Source organism: Brachycentrus maculatus, unplaced genomic scaffold (assembly GCF_059751285.1).
Source record: "Brachycentrus maculatus isolate JH-2025_06_01 unplaced genomic scaffold, ASM5975128v1 h1tg000218l, whole genome shotgun sequence".
NCBI lineage: Eukaryota > Metazoa > Arthropoda > Insecta > Trichoptera > Brachycentridae > Brachycentrus > Brachycentrus maculatus.
In genome coordinates, this window is record NW_028280969.1 from 836,477 (window position 1) to 857,442 (window position 20,966).

General features: G+C 34.0%; 1 protein-coding gene across 1 annotated transcript in view; it reads right to left on the reverse strand.

The window, feature by feature from the left end:
• Nucleotides 1–201: 201 nt before the first annotated feature.
• Nucleotides 202–20,966, reverse strand: part of LOC148306949 (uncharacterized) — a 63,612-nt gene continuing 42,847 nt past the window's right edge. Inside the window, exons 2-5 of the mRNA XM_088264164.1 lie at nucleotides 3,581–5,176; nucleotides 2,660–2,844; nucleotides 1,898–2,112; nucleotides 202–1,036 (exon numbers count right to left, since the gene is read on the reverse strand). Coding sequence (XP_088120290.1) covers nucleotides 847–1,036; nucleotides 1,898–2,112; nucleotides 2,660–2,844; nucleotides 3,581–5,176 — 2,186 coding nt within the window. The 3' untranslated portion in view covers nucleotides 202–846. The remainder of the gene's footprint in view (nucleotides 1,037–1,897; nucleotides 2,113–2,659; nucleotides 2,845–3,580; nucleotides 5,177–20,966) is intronic.

Consider the following 20,966-nt stretch of genomic DNA (forward strand, 5'->3'; position numbering starts at 1 on the left):
TTATACAAGATGCATTTTCCCATTAATATTACATAATATGTACTTTTGTAAAAAAATTAAATAAAAAAACAGATAGTGAAGCAATTTCCATATTGCTATTGATGTAATTTACTAAGTGCATCAATTTAATTGAAAAAAGTAGTATATAACTGTATAAATACAATACTGATATTTATGTTGGTAGAAATAATATGCCGTTCTGAAAATAAATGAATATAGGATTTCTCAAAATAAATAGCTTGTTGATAAGGAGTTAATTTGATATTGCACTTCAAATTTAAATGCACCCATTGTGAGTATATTATTTATCTCCAATTCATTAAATGTGATTTAAATTATTCTTACTGCAATATTGTCTACGTTTTTCAATTTTAAGTAACACAATAAAAAATGACATTTTTAAAAAAGGCAAAGACCGTTCCTATTTCCGTGAGTCTGAAAAAACAAGAATGGCTCTAGCTTTATCTGCCTGGCAAAATTTTTTATCTGTGTTTTTATTGATTTTTAAAGGAATATTTCTTAAACTCCTTCTTCAACATCATTTCTTGAACTATTTCTTGACCTTAGATGAATTGATTTTATGAAGTCAAGTTCATCAGTCCTAAGCTCTAGGATAACTCAACAACGCCCATTATTAAGTTGTGTTACTTTAGAAATACATTTGTGATATGTATTTTTTTATTAATTATTATTAAAATTGATCCATAAAAAAAATAGTTCTCTAACTATCATTAATTATCGCTTCATCCATACAAACAATCTGATTTACAATAGATACATACATGCTTTCCTTTTACTCTTTAACCCTTAATAAATAAGATATTTTAATTTCTTTACATATGGAAATTATACTCCATAGTGCCTGAGTGCTCCACTCATCCCACTTGTATTTATTTCTATAATTTCCGCTTTCTCTGTTTCCATATCAGTCATGACTTCTTTATCCACTGTTGTAACTTCTTCTGATTCTGGCTTAGAGGTCTTTTTTTGTTTTTTCATTTTTTCCTCCAATTCTTTATATTTGATTGTAAGGTATCTGAAAACATTTAAAAATATACATAAATATGGTGCAAAATCGGAAATCTCCTAGCCACCAAATGAAAGAAATAGATAAATATGTATTATGTAGTTCTGGCTATGCATATTACTGGATTTATCCTCTAAGGGTATTAAGATTTATTATAGATGCTTCACAGAGATAAAGCAATTAAGAGGGAGGGAGGGATTCGTTGATTCAGTACGAATGTTGCATACAAATAATAAGAGGCTATTGCTATATTACATCACAAGAATCTTGCTAAACGTCATCATAAATTCGCACATGAATGGGCACTTGGATATTGAATATATGTATACATCATCTATATAATTAAGCGGTTTGACTGTTCGCAAAAGATGTTCATATTACTTTCTTTTAAATTGTTTCGTGTCTGTGAAACAGCTATGACAAATCTTGAGAGCAAATATGATAATTCTGGAATAGTTTAATTTTTCTTTTGTTTTCAATGCATTCTCTAGTATCAATATTTGGGACATTCCGTTTGCAGTACTAAAGTTTTTCATTCAATGATGATCATGATAGTTGAAAAAGTTAAAGAAAATCAGAGGAAGAACGCCATGAAGCTGGAGTGTTCAGACACTGAAGCCAACTGGAGCCTCGCTTTTCTCTACTACCCTCTTAGTTCAGGACATGGAAGGATGGAAGCAGCTGATAAACCAGAGATTGCTTTCTAGCAATCTCTGGTTTATCAGCTGCTTCCATCTTCTGATCACGATCCTCAATCATGAGGGATACACTTAAAAGTAGGTTATATGATCATGGACATATCAATGACATAGCAAGTCTCATTTGTCATGGAAGAATTAAAAATAAAAATTGAGTTTAGTTAACACTTACTTATCAACCAAGGGTCCGCTGTAGTCCTCTGGGAATTTTGGTGTGTATGGCAGAATGTACTTATAAAGTCGTTCATTCAAAACATACAGTTGAGCTGTTGAATCGCACTTGACATTAAACCACCAGTCACACGTCAGTGCTACTTGGCTGAATATCGTTCCATTGGGGCACAGGAATGAAGCTTGTCCACCATTGAGATCGCAATAATGCCATACCTAGAATATTTAATTTATTAATGTAATTAAAGGGTTTTGCATTTTGTGATTCTTACATCATGCACTGTTTGAACTTTCTAACAATATTTAGGACTACATTATACAGAGTTTATCATCATGGCACCTACTCATTTTGTATTTTCTATCATGCATTCATTTCCTGTAAATCATTTTGACATTAATAAGTCAATATAATAAGATAATAAAATAGACTGTGAATGTGGTTTTGTGGTCTTAAATCTATGCTTTCAATAGTGCAATGATATGTGACAACTTTCATAAAATCACAACAGAAAAAAGAAAGACATTTGGTTTTAAATAAATTGCAAAAATGACATAAACAATGAATGGTTCAATTTGTGCAAGATGTAGAGATATAAAAAAATATGAGTATTATGGCGTAAACATAAAAAACCATTAGATTGGGAATTAGATCCAATAATTTTAGGAATATGATACTATAAGCTTTATATAGTTTTGTATTTGTGTGATTCTACTGAAAGTGTTCAGAATTATTGGTCTATTATAAATTAGTTTGTAAATTCACCTGACAATTGGTTTCAGGATCACCAAAGAAACCTTTGTAGCGTTGGGTTTTACAATCAAATTGTGTTGGAGGTATCACAGACAGGATTGGATAGTCTATACCAGGTTTTCCAGGTGTACCCCCTAATTCGTTTTCTTCGGCTAAGTAATCTTGATTACTTCCGAGACCTTGTATTCCTGGATGTTCTGGAATTGATAAGAATATTAGTGTAATAAATACTGTATTATACTCTATTGAACCTAACTAGGCAAATTGCAAATTCATAAACTATCCAAGTCCGACGCATGGTCACCATCAAATTATGCCCTTAGTTTATACTGTAATGCTTCAATACTAAAAAGTAATTGGATGAATTTGTTTTATAGAAATGAGTATGTGTTATTTTTTCGGTTACGCAATTGATGGTACTTACTACTTTTCCTCAGTTTACATTTCTTTCTAGCTTAAGTTTTTGGCATGAAATTGTCAAATATAATAAGTGTTTAGAAATATGCCACCAAATGTGTTCGCTGATTGGAATGATTAATAATAAATGATTTAATTAAACTACAAAATGAAGCAAAAGCTTCATTAAAAGAAGTCATCATTTAATTCTGATTCTTAATTCGATCGCCCATATCTTAATATATATGAACATATGTATTTCTATCTCATAATTTTTTTTCAGCAGTGCGGTGTAACTTCTCCAGAGATAATATTTAAATTTATTTATTGTTCTACAATTGTTAAGGTCTCATTGAATGTGATTTCATCGAATTCTTCTCTAGTGAGAGAAATAATTGATTAATTAATCAAGGGTGCTGATAACACATGGATTAGGATATCTTCTTTGGCTTGTAATCTATTTCATTATTTTTTTATCTACTATTTGTTAAGATTTCAATTTTAATAAGTTAATTTTATAGTGTTAAAGAAAGTTACCTTTTTCCAAATCTTGGGGAGGATACTCATGTACTGGAAGAGGTTTCGGGACAGGTAAGATTTTAGTTTTTGTTTTAATTCGAGCACTGTAACGATGTGGATGGACATCATTATTTATTTTCACCGCTGGCTTAGAGGGAATCCTAAATGGTGTAGGTGTGCTTAAAATAGTTACCGGTGTTGAACTTTCAACAAATTTTTGGTTATTTTTAAGGTTATTTAATATTTGCACCAGTGTTTTAATAGAGGAATCAATGTTGTCAGTAGTCAAGGTCTGCGGTAGTGAATGTGAATTTTGAAGAGTCTTTAAGATCTTTGCTAAATTGTTTTCTTCATAAAAGTCATTTGGTGTCGATTCATAATTATTCAGATTGGATGAGATGTCGGCATAGTCTTCTGGACTCTCTGTGTAAACCGGAGGTCTTTTGGTAGGTCTCGGTTTGTGTTGAATTTTCGGTTTCTGAGTGCTAACAGCATAATCGTCATAGTCAGACTCTAATCCAGTCGGGCTATATGGGGTGGTTGTTATGTACACAAATTTTGTTTGAGGAGTAGGAATACCCGTGTTGACCATTGGCTTAAATCCAGATTCTGTAACAGGGCTGAAGCCAACGGATGGTTTTTTCACATCAAAGTTTTTGACCGTCTGATAAACAATTTGGTTATTCAATTTTCTTGGTTGCTGTTGTTCTAGCGGTGGTGAGTAACTACTGTAAACATCATGATCTTTTTGATTGTTGTCGTTGTAATATTTTTCATCAGGTGTTGAAACATCATAGTAGTTTTGTTGGTAGTTACTCTTTACTTGGACAGGAACCGGGATGGGTTGGTTGGTGTAAGTGTTGGCTTTAGGTAAAAAGTAATCGTTACTATTATCAGGCACTGGAATTTGAACTGGAGGCGTTTGTTCATATGGTACAAGTTTATATTGTTGCGCCTTTGGTCGAACGGCTTCGGGTTTTACATAATATTGAACTTGCGGTACTTCGGGCGTTTTGTAAAAATTCATCGAGTTAACCTTAACTGGAACGGGAATTGGCCGTTGATAATCAAAATGATTATTTGCGTTCTTTGGTGGAGGTGGCATTATCGCTTGATACTGTGAAATATGACTCGATTGCGGAAAGCGAAATCTTTGATTGGTGTTATAGTTCACATTGTTGGATGGTTTCTGTGGATAGTAATCTTGAACAATCTTATTTGGATAGGCTGATGCGATATTGAAGTTTGTCAACCTGTTGCCTTGGTATTGAGGGATGTTATTGTAATGTGAAGTTGCCAGTTTCCCATTACTTTGTACTACAACCCTCTCATCTACACCTTTGGGTGAATATAGTTCAGTTTGTGGATTATTGAAATCATTTGCTAAGTAAAAGGTCATGTAAGGAATGAGTCGCCTGTATCTTTCATTGACAGGCAACACTGTGTAATTTAGGTAATTTTTTTCTGTGGTGGTGTAACTGTTATCAGACTTTTTGTAGGGATTGATGGGTACGAATCCTCCTACTTCTATATTTTTCATATTAACAGATATCATTTTTCTTGTTGGGCTGTTTCCATTCGGCAAAATTGTGATCCCTCCGGTGTATGCCAAGACTGCAACAAAAATAAATAAACAATAATAACAATTCATAATATAATAACGGCTATAAATAAGAATAAATCAGTATAAAGATATTTTAAAATAGACTAAGGTGTTTTTAAAAAAAATCTATTGATACAACAAATATTTGCCCCTTTTCATGCCAACAAACAAACATTGAACAAAAACCCAGAATTTTAAGTTAAATTTAATAAATCATTATACAATTTATTATTCTTTATCAGAGACTAGATTATTCACTGTAAGGATTATATATCAATATTATAGGTGTCTCATCTTGAGATGAAACATCTATCGTTTACATAGGAAAGATGTTTCCTCTCAAGATGAAGTTCCAATATGTGGTGATTTGACTTTGTGAGGAATGAAGAAATATGGCACAGGACCTAGCAACCCATGGTTACAACTGTCGTTAATAAAAGGCGATTTGGTTGTCTGGGCAACGTACTTTACATGCCTCCTGAAAGCCTTAAATCAAGCTTGCCTTTTTATAAGGCATAGGTTTCTGTCGCCTAGGATGTCCACTGCTGACAGTTTGCCGAAAGTTGTCGTCTAAACTTACGGACGCGGACCTGACTTAGAAGGATACAACGAAGCTAGCAACCGACAGAAGACCCTGGAGGCAGATTGTGGACTCCATATATTCCACGTAGGGAGTGGATATGAATGAATGAAGGCAGTTAAGCTGAAATATTTCAGTTTAGAGATACACATTAAATTACATTTTATTGTTCACTATTATTGAAGAAAGCGCCCGAAATTCCCAGATTTTAATTGAACCGTATGACGACACGTATTTTATTAACAGCCTTTTCCACTTTCGGCTGTAATCACCCGAAAACCAACAAATGACTGTGAAAGTATGAGAAAATTAATTTTATTCGCGTGAAAAATAATTTTGGCAAGTGACTGGTGCAGAAACGAGGGGATTGTTTTACTAAGTGCCTGTATGATGAGTTAATAGGTATTTCGGCGCAGAATGCCTATTGTTCTGCGATGTGTGCTCGGAATTTGTCTCGTTAAAACAAAGAAATTCCAATTTAGACCAGTGCTACAACAATACAATGTCTAAATACAATTTCTAGTAATATAAACTATAATGAATGCCCTATTCCATTGAGCACCTTTGCAATATGTAATATTATTCATGGTCCATGACGCACAAACGTTAAGAGAATCCATTTTCAAACTTTAAAATATTTTGTAATTAATTCCTCTCTCAAATATTTATCTATTACGTCAAAAATATACTCTTGTAAAAATATGTACCATATGCCGTAAAAGTATATATATTTAAAAGTATGAAGATGAAATATGAAAATTGATATAATCTACTTAACGTTAAGGCCAAACTCGCATTAAAAAAACTCAGTTGGCTTCCGGCAATGCATGGGCGCCGGAGGTCAGGTCATGCCCAAATTTTAAGAAAGCATATTTAAAAAAAAAAAATTGTTAAAAAAATAATTATATATATTTTTTTAGAACTCATTACCTTTCAATAACACTTTTCTTTTAAATACCATATATTTATTTCGAAGAAAAACTTATTTTTTCAATTAAAAAATGGTTTATAAAAAAAAAATGTGAATTATTAACAGGTTTAAAGAATATGAAGTTGCTATTTAACGAATACTAGGCCTTAAGCAAAAAATCTCACACATACCTATCGTTGTCGTAGTAAAATTTCAGGGAGCTAAAGAATCGAATTAACCACTCGTTTAAGGAGTGTATAATTTCTAGTTTTAGTAGAATGAATATTTACTATAAACATAAGATAAACATCAGCCTTATAAATGAAATGAAAAGATAACTTCTCAATCTGATTAAAGTCGCCTTATTAATTATTTTGTCCGCCTCTGTAGTGTAATGGTCAGCACGCTCGGCTACCGTTCTGGAGGTCCCGGGTTCGATTCCCAGAGGGGTCAAATAAATATAAGTGATTTTTTCACTGTAATATTTATTCAATATTACCCTGGACTGGTACCTGAAGCGGAGGGCTGATCACCTTTCCTTCTTGTGTAAACGATCAAGATAACACTGTGTTCATATGAAGCAGTGCCCTATGCACCATTGGGGTGCGGATAAGGGTTTTATTATTATTATATTAATTATAAAAATGTAAGAATTTTAAATTTGTGATAAACAGATACGTGCAACCTTGTCGTGTACAAATAATCACACAGTTACTATTTTTTGCCGAAGGTTGTTTAATCTAAATGTACAAAATAACAAGTCAGTATGAAAAAGCAATTATTGAGCATTATATTTGTCTTTTCTGAATAAAAATAAATAATGAAGGTTTCTTGGATCACAAGCACTTATGTCTACTTTTATTTGTTTTTAAGTGATGGAAGAAATGCAAATATTGTTTCCTAAATTTTAGTACAAAATTGTAAGCAATTTAAAGTTGTGTACTATTTTTCCAAATGTGTCTTTAAAAAAATAAATTGTTAAAAAAAATAAAGACTGGTATGACCTTTATATGCGATTTTGGAAAGAAAAAAAAAACAAAAACGTTTTACTGACGTTGCAATGATGCTATTTTCCATATATTAATTATTATATTTATGTTTTATTTTATAATATTATATAGTTGTAAACAAAATGTGTATTGCACCCACAGCTTAGTCAAGCCAGAATAAAAAATATTTTCGTTATATATATATATTTATATATATATATATATATATATATATATATATATATATATATATATATATATATATATATATATATATATATATATATATATATATATATATATATATATATATATATATATATATATATATATATATATATATATATATATATATATATATATATATATATATATATATATATATATATATATATATATATATATATATATATATATATATATATATATATATATATATATATATATACACACCGCTGGAAAAAAAAATTTACGAGTTTACTTGCTACCGCACGCCTTGACTTTACTGAACTCTTTTTCTAAGAAATCCTTTATCGATACCTCTTTCTTTTGTTCAATAAATTAAAGACACTTTGTGTCATCTTTCTACAATATTTACATTTTAAAATGTCTCAACAATCTTGTTTTACCCGCGTTTGAGTGAACATAACACAACAATCATGGAAAGTGCAAAGCAAATGTCGATTGCGATAAAATCCAAAATAATCACACTGTCGCAACAAAACATATCTAATTGTAAAATATCTCGTCAAGTTGGGTATTCAGTAGGTGCAGTGAGTTTTTTATTTTAAAAAATCCAAGAAACTGGATCCATAGAACGGAAAAAGGAAGCGGATGGGGGCGCGTGACATCTGCCCGAGATGATCGCTTAATAAAAAAAATTGTTATGCGCGATCGATTTTTAACGGCACTTAAAATACACGTAGAGGTGCAGTCTACCAGTTTATCAACATTTTTAGTAAAAACAGTGTCCAGGCGGCTGTTGGAGCATGGTTTCCAAGCACGAAGTCCCGCAAAGAAACCATTACTGACGAACAAAATGCAGAAGGCTAGACTGGATTGGGCGAAGGAGCACCAGAATTGGACCTTGGAGGATTGGCAAAATGTTATTTTATCCGATGAATCAAAATTTAACCTTTTTGGTCCAGACAGCAGAAAGATAGTTCGACGAAAACTTGGGGAAAGATACCATCCGTCGTGCGTCACTCGAACCGTTAAACATTCACCCTACGTCATGATTTGGGGGTGCATGACAGCGTACGGTTTGGGACCTCTAAATTTTATACAGGGTACGATGAATGCCATCCAGTACAAAAAAGTGTTGAAAAACCATCTTATTCCAACAATCGAGGACATTACGCAGTATACCGCGGACCCGATTTTTCAGGACGATTTGGCGCCGTGCCATAGAGCCCGCACTGTGGGTACAAATTTATTATTTTTTAATGCACTTTGTAGACCACTTGATAAATAATTTATTGTTTTTCTTACAGATCATTGAATACAAGGATAAAATTGGCTTAAAATCGTTGACGTGGCCCGGGAATAGTCCTGATTTGAACCCGATAGAAAATTTATGGGCGATTATGAAAAAAAAAGTTGGGAAAAAAAAATAAAAAAACATTGAGGAATTAAAAAAAACTTTATTCAAGTTTAGGAAGAAGAAATAACATCAGAAATTTAAGATTCACTTTACGCTTCGTTAAATAATAGAATTTTACATGTTATAAAAAATAAAGGTGAATTCGCTAAGTATTGAATATTTTTAAATGTTATAAATATGTTTAAATGTAAAATACCTTAATTTAAAATAAAGCGATTAGAACCTTCTCCTTAAATATGAATTAAAAAATTACATGTCTTTTATTACTCCATCACAAACACTCGACCATAAATGAACCGTTATGGGTCTCTAAGGTTCGGATAATCTGATACCTGGTATATAATGGCAATTTCTAAGTACAATTCATGAGTAAGATCTTTCATTTTAACCTTGAAGTAACGAGTAGTCATCACATATGTTAAACAATACAAAAAAAAACTAATTAAATATCAAGAATAAATCATTATGTGTCAATTTTAGTTTTTTTGAGGACTCGTCAATTTTTTTGTTCTGGGGTGTATATATATATATATCGCTCACTCCTTTTAACAACGTCATATATAAAAAATCGTCAATTTTCAGTTATGCATGTATTCGGAATGTCCAGAAAATATACTATATCCTAGCGAAAGCGGTATATTTTAAACTTTATATTTGCCCTGTAGGGCAGAAAGTGTTGTTTTTGTATTTTGAAGAAAAGATAGTGTTTAATTTTTTTAAATATACTTAATATTTTTCAAATGGAGAAAAAACATTCAGGTTTTACTTAAAAAGATCTGTTGCATAATAAAAAGTTCAATAAGTGGCTTGATATTTATTTTTAATGCATTTTATTATATTTTTAAACTTTAAAAACGATCTCCTGAAAAATAAAGTTTTTTTATATATGACGTTGTTGAAAGGAGTGAGCGATATGTCTTTCATTAATATTTTAATAACCATATATTAACTGTCGTAGTTGTCAGTAAAATCAAAATGATTTTATGTGTTCTTTTTTTCTATATGTGAACATGTTGTCTTGTGTTCTGTACCTCTTCAATTCTAGAGCATTGTTCGCCATTTTATGTATATAACATTTCATATAAAGACCAAATATAAAAGCCATGGCAATGTTAAGAGATTAAAGAAGTTGAATTCTTTAATCGCATATATTATCCAAAAATAATGACTGGTTACGTTATATTACGCCTGTTGAAGGAATTCAGTTTCAGAAACAATAGATTGATCACATTTTTTCCTCTTACCAGTTCTATAATTTGAAGAAAATGTAGGTTATTGTCATTATTGGTAACAATAAAAATAGAAGTTTTAAGATGTATGCAGTCTGTTCACAGTTAAAATTACCTCTAGTCTTATTTTTATTTTTTATTTTAATTATTTAGACTGCCAAATAAATAACTTTTAAAAATGTTCACAGTTATTTTACCTAATATTTTATTTTATTTTATTTTTATTTTGAAATTATTTATACTGCCAAGTAAATGATAGTAAAAAAACTAAATGTAAAATAACTGTGAACAGACTGTATATAAGTTAGATTTTTATCTTCCTCTAATTTGTTTTATACACAAAAGAGAACACCACCAATTTGTTTACGTATTTGATATAACGAAAGTAATAAATAATGTTTTTAGGAGTTATATAATTTAATGTATGTTTTTGCCGCCTCTTAACAGAGGTTATTAATTTTTAAATTTGAGATTGTAACTATTTAAAGCACTTACAAAAATAGCGTTATTTGTATAGGTACTACACAGTAAACAATAGGCGTTCTGATGTACTACATAGTTTACTCATAACATTTTGAGTATGTCTAAACTTTTGTTCACAAATCAGGGTATCTCCACTTCTCCACAGTCCCAAAAAAATTATATAGTGTTGTTCAATCATGGGTGGAATGGTGAATGTTACACGTGTGTAAAGTGATCACTTATCACCTTATAATAGGTCGTTAGCCCAAATTTATATATTTTCTTCATCTAGCATATGTTGAGATATCAAAAATGTATATGTTAACATTTAGGTGAGGGTTGATTTCCGATTGAATTATTATACACCAATAATCGCTTAAGATATGTTATCTATATGTTGTTAAGATATGTTATGTATTGTTATACACCATTGATCGCAGATAAAAGAAGGAGAGATAAAACGAATAAAAGTTCACATGTACATGATTAGAAATAGGATCTACCTGCAACCTACTTTATATAAGACGTTAATGAATGTGAAACGAGAAAATGTTGTAAAACACCGAATCCGCATCCGGCAGAAAGAATGTAAACTTGAAATGGGTTTCTATTTATTCCAAGGTCAATGCAGTATCTGATTTAAAATGTATTCAAATGTCAGTTTTTTTTCGTTACAATAATGTATAGATTCATTAATTACTAAATCCTGTCTTAGAAACCCAATTTACTTTTGTTTTTGAAGATATCCTATAAGAAATAAAGTAATAAATCATTAGTTCACGTATTCGCCTCCATAGTGTAGTGGTTAGCAAATTTAGATACAATGCTGGATGTCCCGAGTTCGATTCCTATGGGGGTTAAATAAATATCTTTCAAATGGATAAGCAAGAGTGAAAGCGTTTTTTCACTATAATGTTTATTTATAACCCTGGATTGGTACATGAAGTGCAGGACTGATCACATTGCCTTTATAATATTAACGATGAAATTAACATTGCATCATAAGGGTCAGTCTTCTTCAAACCCTCATCCGCACCTGATGGTGCATAGGGCACTGTATTATATAAACGCAGTGTTATCTTGATCGTTAACACATGAAGGAAAGGTGATCAGCCCTCCGCTTCAGGTACAAGTCCAAGGAAATATTGAATGAATTGGTGTGAAGAAATTACTTATATTTATTTTACCCCCCCCCCCTGGGAATCGAACTCGGGACCTATAGTATGGTAGCCAAACGTGCTGACCATAACAAAGTAATAAGGATAAAAGTAGTAAGGGTTACGGGTCAGCAGTTGTTGTAATTTTAATTACTTTAAATATATATATATATATATATATATATATATATATATATATATATATATATATATATATATATATATATATATATATATATATATGTATGTATATGTACATATATATATTGTATATACACATATACTAATATAACATATAAATACATTTTCGAATTATCAAAGTCATTTCGATAATCAAGCAATTAAAAAAAAATCTTGAAAAAAGGTGAAATCTAGAATGCACCCATTCACGTTTATTCAGGATATCAAACCGCTAGGCTTCAGTTAACACAAGGAGATTTAACGCACTGTAAAGCAGCAAACCCGAATATCGTATTTTATTTTCGGATCACGGCCGTTCATGAAAAGCACGAAAGTTTTACAATATAGTATTACACAAAGAAACAAAACTGTTTTTTTAACTAAACTAAATTTGACAATGTTGGAATGTCAAGTTACTTTAGAATAATTTTATTTTGTATAGTGTACTCTAGTGTGTACTGTGTCTTGTGACGGTACTCTAGTGTGTCTTGATATTGGACTTAAAATGTGGATAAATAAAATCAAGACATGGAAAATACGCCAGAAATACTCAAACCAATAAAAAATAAACATTTATTTAATTTAATTTAATAAATTAAATAAATGTTTAATTTTTATTGTTGTTTCGCAGTCAAGCGTCAATCCAACTATGCTGCGACACCTCTATATGTAATTTTTAAATAAAAATAAAATTTGTGCCCATTTGTTCCCCTTATTATTATATTAGAAATTAGTTTCAAAATGCCATAACAAGGCGATACAATTGTCACATATTTTATTTTTGTGTTTTTAATAATAAAATACAATTCTAGACAAAAAAGAGACTCTAAAAATCAGTGTTCGATTTTGAATAGTTTGAAGTTATTTTCTGTATTGTTTGCCTTTGTAGTGTAATGGTCAGCACGCCCGCATACCGTTCTGAAGGTCCCGGGTTCGATTCCCTGGGGGGGTTTTTGAATCTATATGATGAAATAAATTTATAAAAATAAAAAAAATTACATCCAAAGCTACTGCCTACTACTTACTAGTAGCGTCTTGTCATATTAAATCATTGCGCAAAATTCTTACTCATTTTTTTTTTTAAAGACAAGTGTTTCGGCCAAAATTTGTGTATATTACAGAATAATTATGTATTAAAAATAGTATTAATAAATGTACGCGAGAAGAACAAAGAGACGCAGTTCAGTAAGTTTTAAATGTTACAAATACTGTCCCCACCCCATGCAACGCCTTTAAAATAGTATTTAAGGGGTGGCGGACAAATATTTGGGTGCTCAGATTAAATAAGATTCGAAACGTGTATACGCCGCGCTCGCTCTGTTTTTATATTGGTGTCTCTTTGTTCTTCTCGCCCCTTGTGTTTTGTAATTGTCGATGTGTTGGTGTAATTTGTTATTTTACACTTATAACTTTGTGATTTTTTAATAAATAAATGATTGTCTTCATTTGCGCGTTTCCGTCTTCCCAATGAAAAGTGTTCCGGTACCGTTAGCAGTAACATGTCGATGTGTTGGTGTAATTTGTTATTTTACACTTATAACTTTGTGATTTTTTAATAAATAAATGATTGTCTTCATTTGCGCGTTTCCGTCTTCCCAATGAAAAGTGTTCCGGTACCGTTAGCAGTAACAAATTGGTCCTTCGAGCCGGATCTGGAACACTATGGAAGCTAATCGAACTCCAACTCCTTCACTGACCACCAGCACAAGTGGGAGTACGAGATCCAGGAAGGCGCTACTGGAACAATCTGCATCTCAAATGAGGATAGCCAGGCAGAGAGCAAGACTCGCAAAAGAAAGGGCGGATGTTGAAAATGCACGAGTGGCGGCACAAGAAAAGGCGTTGGAAGCTGAAGAACTTCACTGTCAACTTTTGATGAAAGTGTCATCAAGAACATCTAAACGATCTGCCCTGCATCAAATTTTACAACGGGCGGATCAGTGCAGCTCCGGTCAGTCCCCGCTGCAGTCTGTGAAACCTTCGCCGCTGACATCTGTGAACCATTTACTGCTGCCGTCTGAGTACCCGCTGCTGCCAGCGAATGGGCAGCAACTTGTGGCGCCAACATTGGAGCGGGAACTTGTCCCGCTGCCTTCGCCGCCGCTAGGGCGGCAACCTGTGCTGTCACCGAGTGGACAGCAACTTGTGGCGCCACCAATGGAGCGGGAACCTGTCCCGCTGCCTTCGCCGCCACTAGGGCGGCAACCTGTGCTGTCACCGAGTGGGCAGATACTTTTGGCGCCACCAATGGAGCGGGAACCTGTCCCGCTGCCTTTGCCGACGCTAGGGCGGCAACCTGTGCTGTCACTGAGTGGACAGCAACTTGTAGTGCCACCAATGGAGCGGGGACTTGTCCCGCTGCCTTCGCCACCGCTAGGGCGGCAACCTGTGCTGTCACCGAGTGGACAGCAACTTGTGGTGCCACCAATGGAGCGGGAACCTGTCCCGCTGCCTTCGCCACCGCTAGGGCGGCAACCTGTGCTGTCTGAATACTATGTGCTGCCAGCAAGTGGGCAGCAACTTGTGCCGCCTGATCTGGGGCGGAAATTTATAATGCCGCCCTCCTGGCCGCAACCTGTATTGCCGTCCTTGGGACCGCAATGTGTTAAGCTGACCTCGGGGCTGCCCTCGAGGAAGAAATGTGTAGTGCCGTCATCTGGGCCGCAAAGTGTAATGCCCCCATCGGGGGCGCAATGTGTAATTCAGCCCTCGGGGGAGCAATGTTTACTGCCGCCCTCGGTGGAGCAATGTGTAATGCCGCCCGCATGGCCGCAACCTGTATTGCCGTCCTTGGGACCGCAATGTGTTAAGCTGACCTCGGGGCCGCATTCGGTAATGCCGCCCTCGAGGAAGAAATGTGTAATGCCGTCATCTGGGCCGCAAAGTGTAATACCCCCATCGGGGGCGCAATGTGTAATTCAGCCCTCGGGGGAGCAATGTTTAATGCCGCCCTCGGGGGAGCAATGTGTAATGCCGCCACCGCTTGGGCGGAAATTTATAATGCCGCCCTCCTGGCCGCAACCTGTATTGCCGTCCTTGGGACCGCAATGTGTAATGCCGACCTCGGAGCCGCATTTTGTAATGCCGCCCTCGGGGGATAAATGTGTAAGGCCGCCCATGGAGCCGCAACCTTTGCTGCCACTGAATGGGCAGAAAAATGTGCCGCCGCCTTCGCCTCCGTTTGGGGAGGAAACTGGGCCGCCACCGCTGGGGCGGAGATTTATAATGCCGCCGATGGAGCGACGAGCTGTGCCGCTGCCGTCATCCGGGCAGCCACTAGAAGCGCTGACCGTGTTTACTCTTGTAAAATTTGATCGACTATGTAAAGTCGCTTTAATAAAGTTGCATTTGTTAATCGGTATAAAATTTGTTTTAAAATCATATTATAGAATTACAAAACTGTGCGAAATATAGATGACTGTAAATGATATCGATCAGTTACTCAGCGCGCCATTAACCTCATTGAAATATGGGAAAGGATACTTAAGTAGGTAAAAATTCCACTCGGCAAAGTATTATACCAATAAATACCTTCATAAATTTCCTTAAAGTAAAAGCAAAGTTTTTGTTTTTTTTTATCCTGAACTGTATTTCAATAATATTTTAAAATAATATAGAAAAAAGAAAAAGGTCTAAATTTAAGAGTGTGATAACGATTTATGTTGACTTAAAATAAATAATAGATCCCTTAAAGCAAGGGTGGCCAACTCGCGGCCCGCGGTCATTTAAGACGAATGTATTTTTTGTATGATCGGGTTCATCGGAATGTATTTTAAATCGTGTTTGGGTTATCAAGGCCAATCAAGTTTTTGTAATTACATAAAATGGATATATAACGGTGAAACGAAACTAAAATCTCGCACTGAGTAGCCATTGATAAAATTGGTTTTGTTTAAAAACAGAATTGGTAATATTGTTTGATTATGTTTCTTTATTAATAATTTTGATTGGTAAAATTCATAACGATGTTTATACTTTACAGATATATTTTGTTGGTTCAATGTGTATGTTCATTTCACATCTGGCCATCAACTTGGGTTGACGAGGCCTGCATTTAGTTAAAAAGGGCGAAATGGGTTTCGTTTGTTATTCTATGAATCGGGGAGATAACGTGTCATGTGACACGTGGCGCGTCAAATAACACTGGACCTAGAAATCAAGTGAAGTATGTTTTCTTTAGCCCTAAAAAGGGCGACGTGAGCCATGAAAACGTCAGAATTGGCGACGAAATTTAAAACGTCTCGATATATCCATCAGTATTAGTATAATTTATGACTTTTGTTTATCCACATATTTAGCTCTAGAAACAAATATTCGGAGAAAAGAGCCTCCCTGAAGTTGATTTATCGTGTATACGGACCCTTATTTGTGAAGGAAGGCATTATTTAAAAAAAAATTGTTAATGATAATGTGATTTCTATTTTTTGTGTTATCTGTCACCTACATATTTTGAAATGTTTATTGATAACACTCGAGTGAATTTCAGTAAGGGAACCGTTTGGTGAAACCGATTGGTTTCACGGAGGGGAGTGTTTCGGCCAAAATTTGTGTATATTACAGAATAATTATGTATTAAAAATAGTATTAATAAATGTACGCGAGAAGAACAAAGAGACGCAGTTCAGTAAGTTTTAAATGTTACAAATACTGTCCCCACCCCATGCAACGCCTTTAAAATAGTATTTAAGGGGTGGCGGACAAATATTTGGGTGCTCAGATTAAATAAGATTCGAAACGTGTATACGCCGCGCTCGCTCTGTTTTTATATTGGTGTCTCTTTGTTCTTCTCGCCCCTTGTGTTTTGTAATTGTCGATGTGTTGGTGTAATTTGTTATTTTACACTTATAACTTTGTGATTTTTTAATAAATAAATGATTGTCTTCATTTGCGCGTTTCCGTCTTCCCAATGAAAAGTGTTCCGGTACCGTTAGCAGTAACAACAAGTATTTGTGATTTTATCATTTACCAATATACTTCAATTTCGTACTTTTCCTATGAGCCTTAGCGGCTCATTATTGAAAATAGGTATCAAATTGTGGTAGAGTGGGTTCGAACCGAGAAACTTTGACTCAAGAGTCCGCGACACTAACCACGGGAACACAATCCGACATATTTCTCGTATTTCTGTGATATTGTTAACAAAAGAGTTCATGCGGTACAGGCAACATTGTATTCCGCAAGAAGCGAGGTGTTTCAAAAAGGCATTGCGCGGTGGATATGTCGCTCACTCCTTTCAACAACGTCATATATCAAAAATCGTCAATTTTCAGCTGAGCATGTTTTCGGAATGCCCAGAAAGTGTACTATTTCCCTGCAAAATTGGCATATATTTAACTTAATATTTACCCGACAAAGGGCAGATAATGTTGTTTTTGCATTTTGAAGAAAAGGTATTGTTTAATTATTTTTTTTAAATATACTAAATATTTTTCAAATGGAGAAAAAACATTCAGGTTTTACCTAAAAAGATCTGTTGCACAGTAAAAAGTTCAATAAGTTGCCTTATATTTAAATAAATATCAAAATTTAATGCATTTTATTATAAATAAAAATAAAACTGTCCGCCTCCGTAGTGTAATGGTCAGCACGCTCGGCTACCGTTCTGGAGGTCCCGGGTTCGATTCCCAAGGGGTGTAAAATAAATATAAGTGATTTTTTCACTGTAATATTTATTCAATATTACCCTGGACTGGTACCTGAAGAGGAAGGCTGATCACCTTTCCTTCATGTGTAAACGATCAAGATAACACTGCGTTTATATGACGCAGTGTCCTATGCACCATTGGGTGCGGATAAGGGTTTTTTTTTATTCAGGATTTTTATTTTTTATTATTATTATTTTTTTATTATAATTTTAAACTTTAAAACCGATCTCCTGAAAAATCAAGTTTTTTGATATATGACGTTGTTGAAAGGAGTGAGCGATGTGTGTAATTTAACGGTCGTAAACCTTGGTTTGGCGGCGCATGCACGTGGAGGTTCGCAGTTCACGGTCCAGCTATTAAAATGATGGTAACGAGATTCTATGTAATTTGACGTGGAATTATTTCTCAGCTCATTGAATTATATAAGATGCTGTGAATGAAGTTTAGTCACAACATTTCGAGTGTGTCCGATTACTTGTTCACAAATCTGGGTTTTCTTCACTTAGAAGTTATTTTTAATTTTTTTTTATCTCAACATAGATGAAGAAGAATATGGAAGGCTGAGTATTTACAGGGCTTATGAGCTATAATAGGCTGATTAAGTGAGCACTTTACACACAAGCAACATTCACCATTCTACCCATGATTGACCACACTAATCAGTTTTTTTGGGACTCCTTCATATATCATTAATCTCATGACGCTGTACATGAGTTTACAAGAGCCGTCTATGTTGGATTGATAATGTTTTTAATAACCATGGGTTTTAGTTTAGTTAATGTTTGTTTCTTTCATGGTCAGACTCCACCCGTCTCTATCCTCCGCTCGTTTCTTCAACTCGGCGTACCCGCTACAACGCATGTCAGATATAATTTGTGCCACGTAGGTTAAGCGAGTCATCTTCTGTAGTTTGTGCCTTAAGAAGAAAGAAGCAGGCCTGGGTATCTTATATTATGGCCCATCCATTTGGCTCGCTGTTGTGTTAGTTTTTAAATTTAATTTCATTATTTTTATTTGAGTTAACAACAGCAACATATGTAAAAGAAAACAATTAAAAGAGATACATTAAACAAGCCAATTACAGTTAAACACAGAAACATAATGATTAGTACAAAATATTTTGTACTAATCTAATTTAACTAATTTGTGTAGATCTAGCAAATGAATGAATGTGTGTGTGTGTGTGTGTGTGTGTGCGTGTTTGTGCGTGTGTGCGCGTGTGTGCGCGTGTGTGCGCGTGTGTGTGCGCGTGTGTGCGCGTGTGTGTGCTTGTGTGTGCGTGTGTGTGCGTGTGTGTGCGTGTGTATGCGTGTGTGTGATATTGATTCTAGTAGGGACATACATACAATGCAGAGAAGCATAGTTTTTGAAGATCCTGAAAGGACAATATGCTCACCATTTGACTATTCAACACAGATTTTTCGCAATTGAAAATGTCAACTTGGCTAAAACATGAGTTGTACTCACTAGCCATTCGATTTATTTACTTATTATTTGTACTCACTAGCTAATCTAAGTCAAAGAACTAGCAATCTTTTACTAATAATCTTCCACCACATTACAACGCAACAATTATTTACTTTGATTATTACATACAAGGTTTAACTCATTTACTTCGTCTACATTTCTAGATTTATTCTATATTTCCAATTAAATATATTCCATTCCTAGATCCATGAATCTAGAGGGAGAACCTGTCACATATCCTTTAATTTGAGTGTTTTTAAATACTTGTTCACAAATCTGGATTATCTCCAATTATAGGCGTTATTTTTCATATATATGTATTTTTTTGATCTCCGCGCATAATCAGTTCGAAGGACAGGTATTCTGAATAAAGGTTGTGACGTGTGACGGGTACTACTTTATTTAGTAAGCATCCCAGCCCTGCTAAAAATGTTGTTGTTCCCTCTATGTTCCGATTAATTATTCCCCAACATGCGCCTGTAGCACCACATTTCAAATCCTCTTGGAGATTAAATTTATCAAATATGGCACCCTTTGTTTATTTGTGCTATTGGTACTGACAAGGTCAGATAAATATTTTAATAACTTTGTATGGGACAACTGTTTCCTGGGTTAGAAAATAATGGAATATCTCGACTAATTTCATTGTGTGTAAGCCAACAATAGAGTGACATATATAAATTAATTTAAATAACCGAAGTATAAAAAGTGTTGCATGTGCAAGATTACGTTGAATATGTGCATATAATTGTGTCGTCTACTTTCAAAATCCGCCAGATCCATGTAAGTCGATTTTATAAAAAAATACAAATTCTCCGGGAAACATTTGTTTCAAAGTTTTGTCTATCATTACATAAAATATTATGAAATAGAGAATTTTCCTAATTTTTTAGGATTTTTTTCAGTATTTAAAAAAAAAAACACGAGACACAAACCGATAATCACGTCATCTTAATTCTTGACCTATCCCCGCTCTCTGATTGGCCGATATGGGTCAGATGGCAAGTTTCATGAATATAGCGGAATTTGAAATACAACGCTGTTTTTAAGTATTTTTAGCAGGGTTTTCAAGTAAATGAATATTTTAAACAATAAAACCCACAATTGGCATTCCGATAGAGTATTTATTTTAAAATCTTATAAAATGGGATCTGGCGGATTTTGAAAGTAGGCGACACAATTATACTTACTGTGTCCATTCCATTCATAATTTCTCACGAGGCAAAAACAACTACTGTTATTCGAACAACAATAAAATAGTCCGTTAGAACAAAATGTTGTCTAGCATTCATGAATATGTAATATTCATTATGATTAAGTCTAAGTATTAACGGCTCAATTTAACACATCAAACTGATTTAGTTTTTAACATTTGACAGTCGAATCGTAAAAGTAAAAGTTAAAATTGTTTAGTGAAATTATATGCTCAATAGGAATATCAAAATTTCACATTGGAGAGAATGCTGTTGACTTACTGTTATTGATAAAAAATATAGTATGAAAGTAAAGAATGTGTGTAAAACGTAATAAATTTAGTTATACAGAGTGTAATACACTTCGCGAAGCATTAAAATGTATC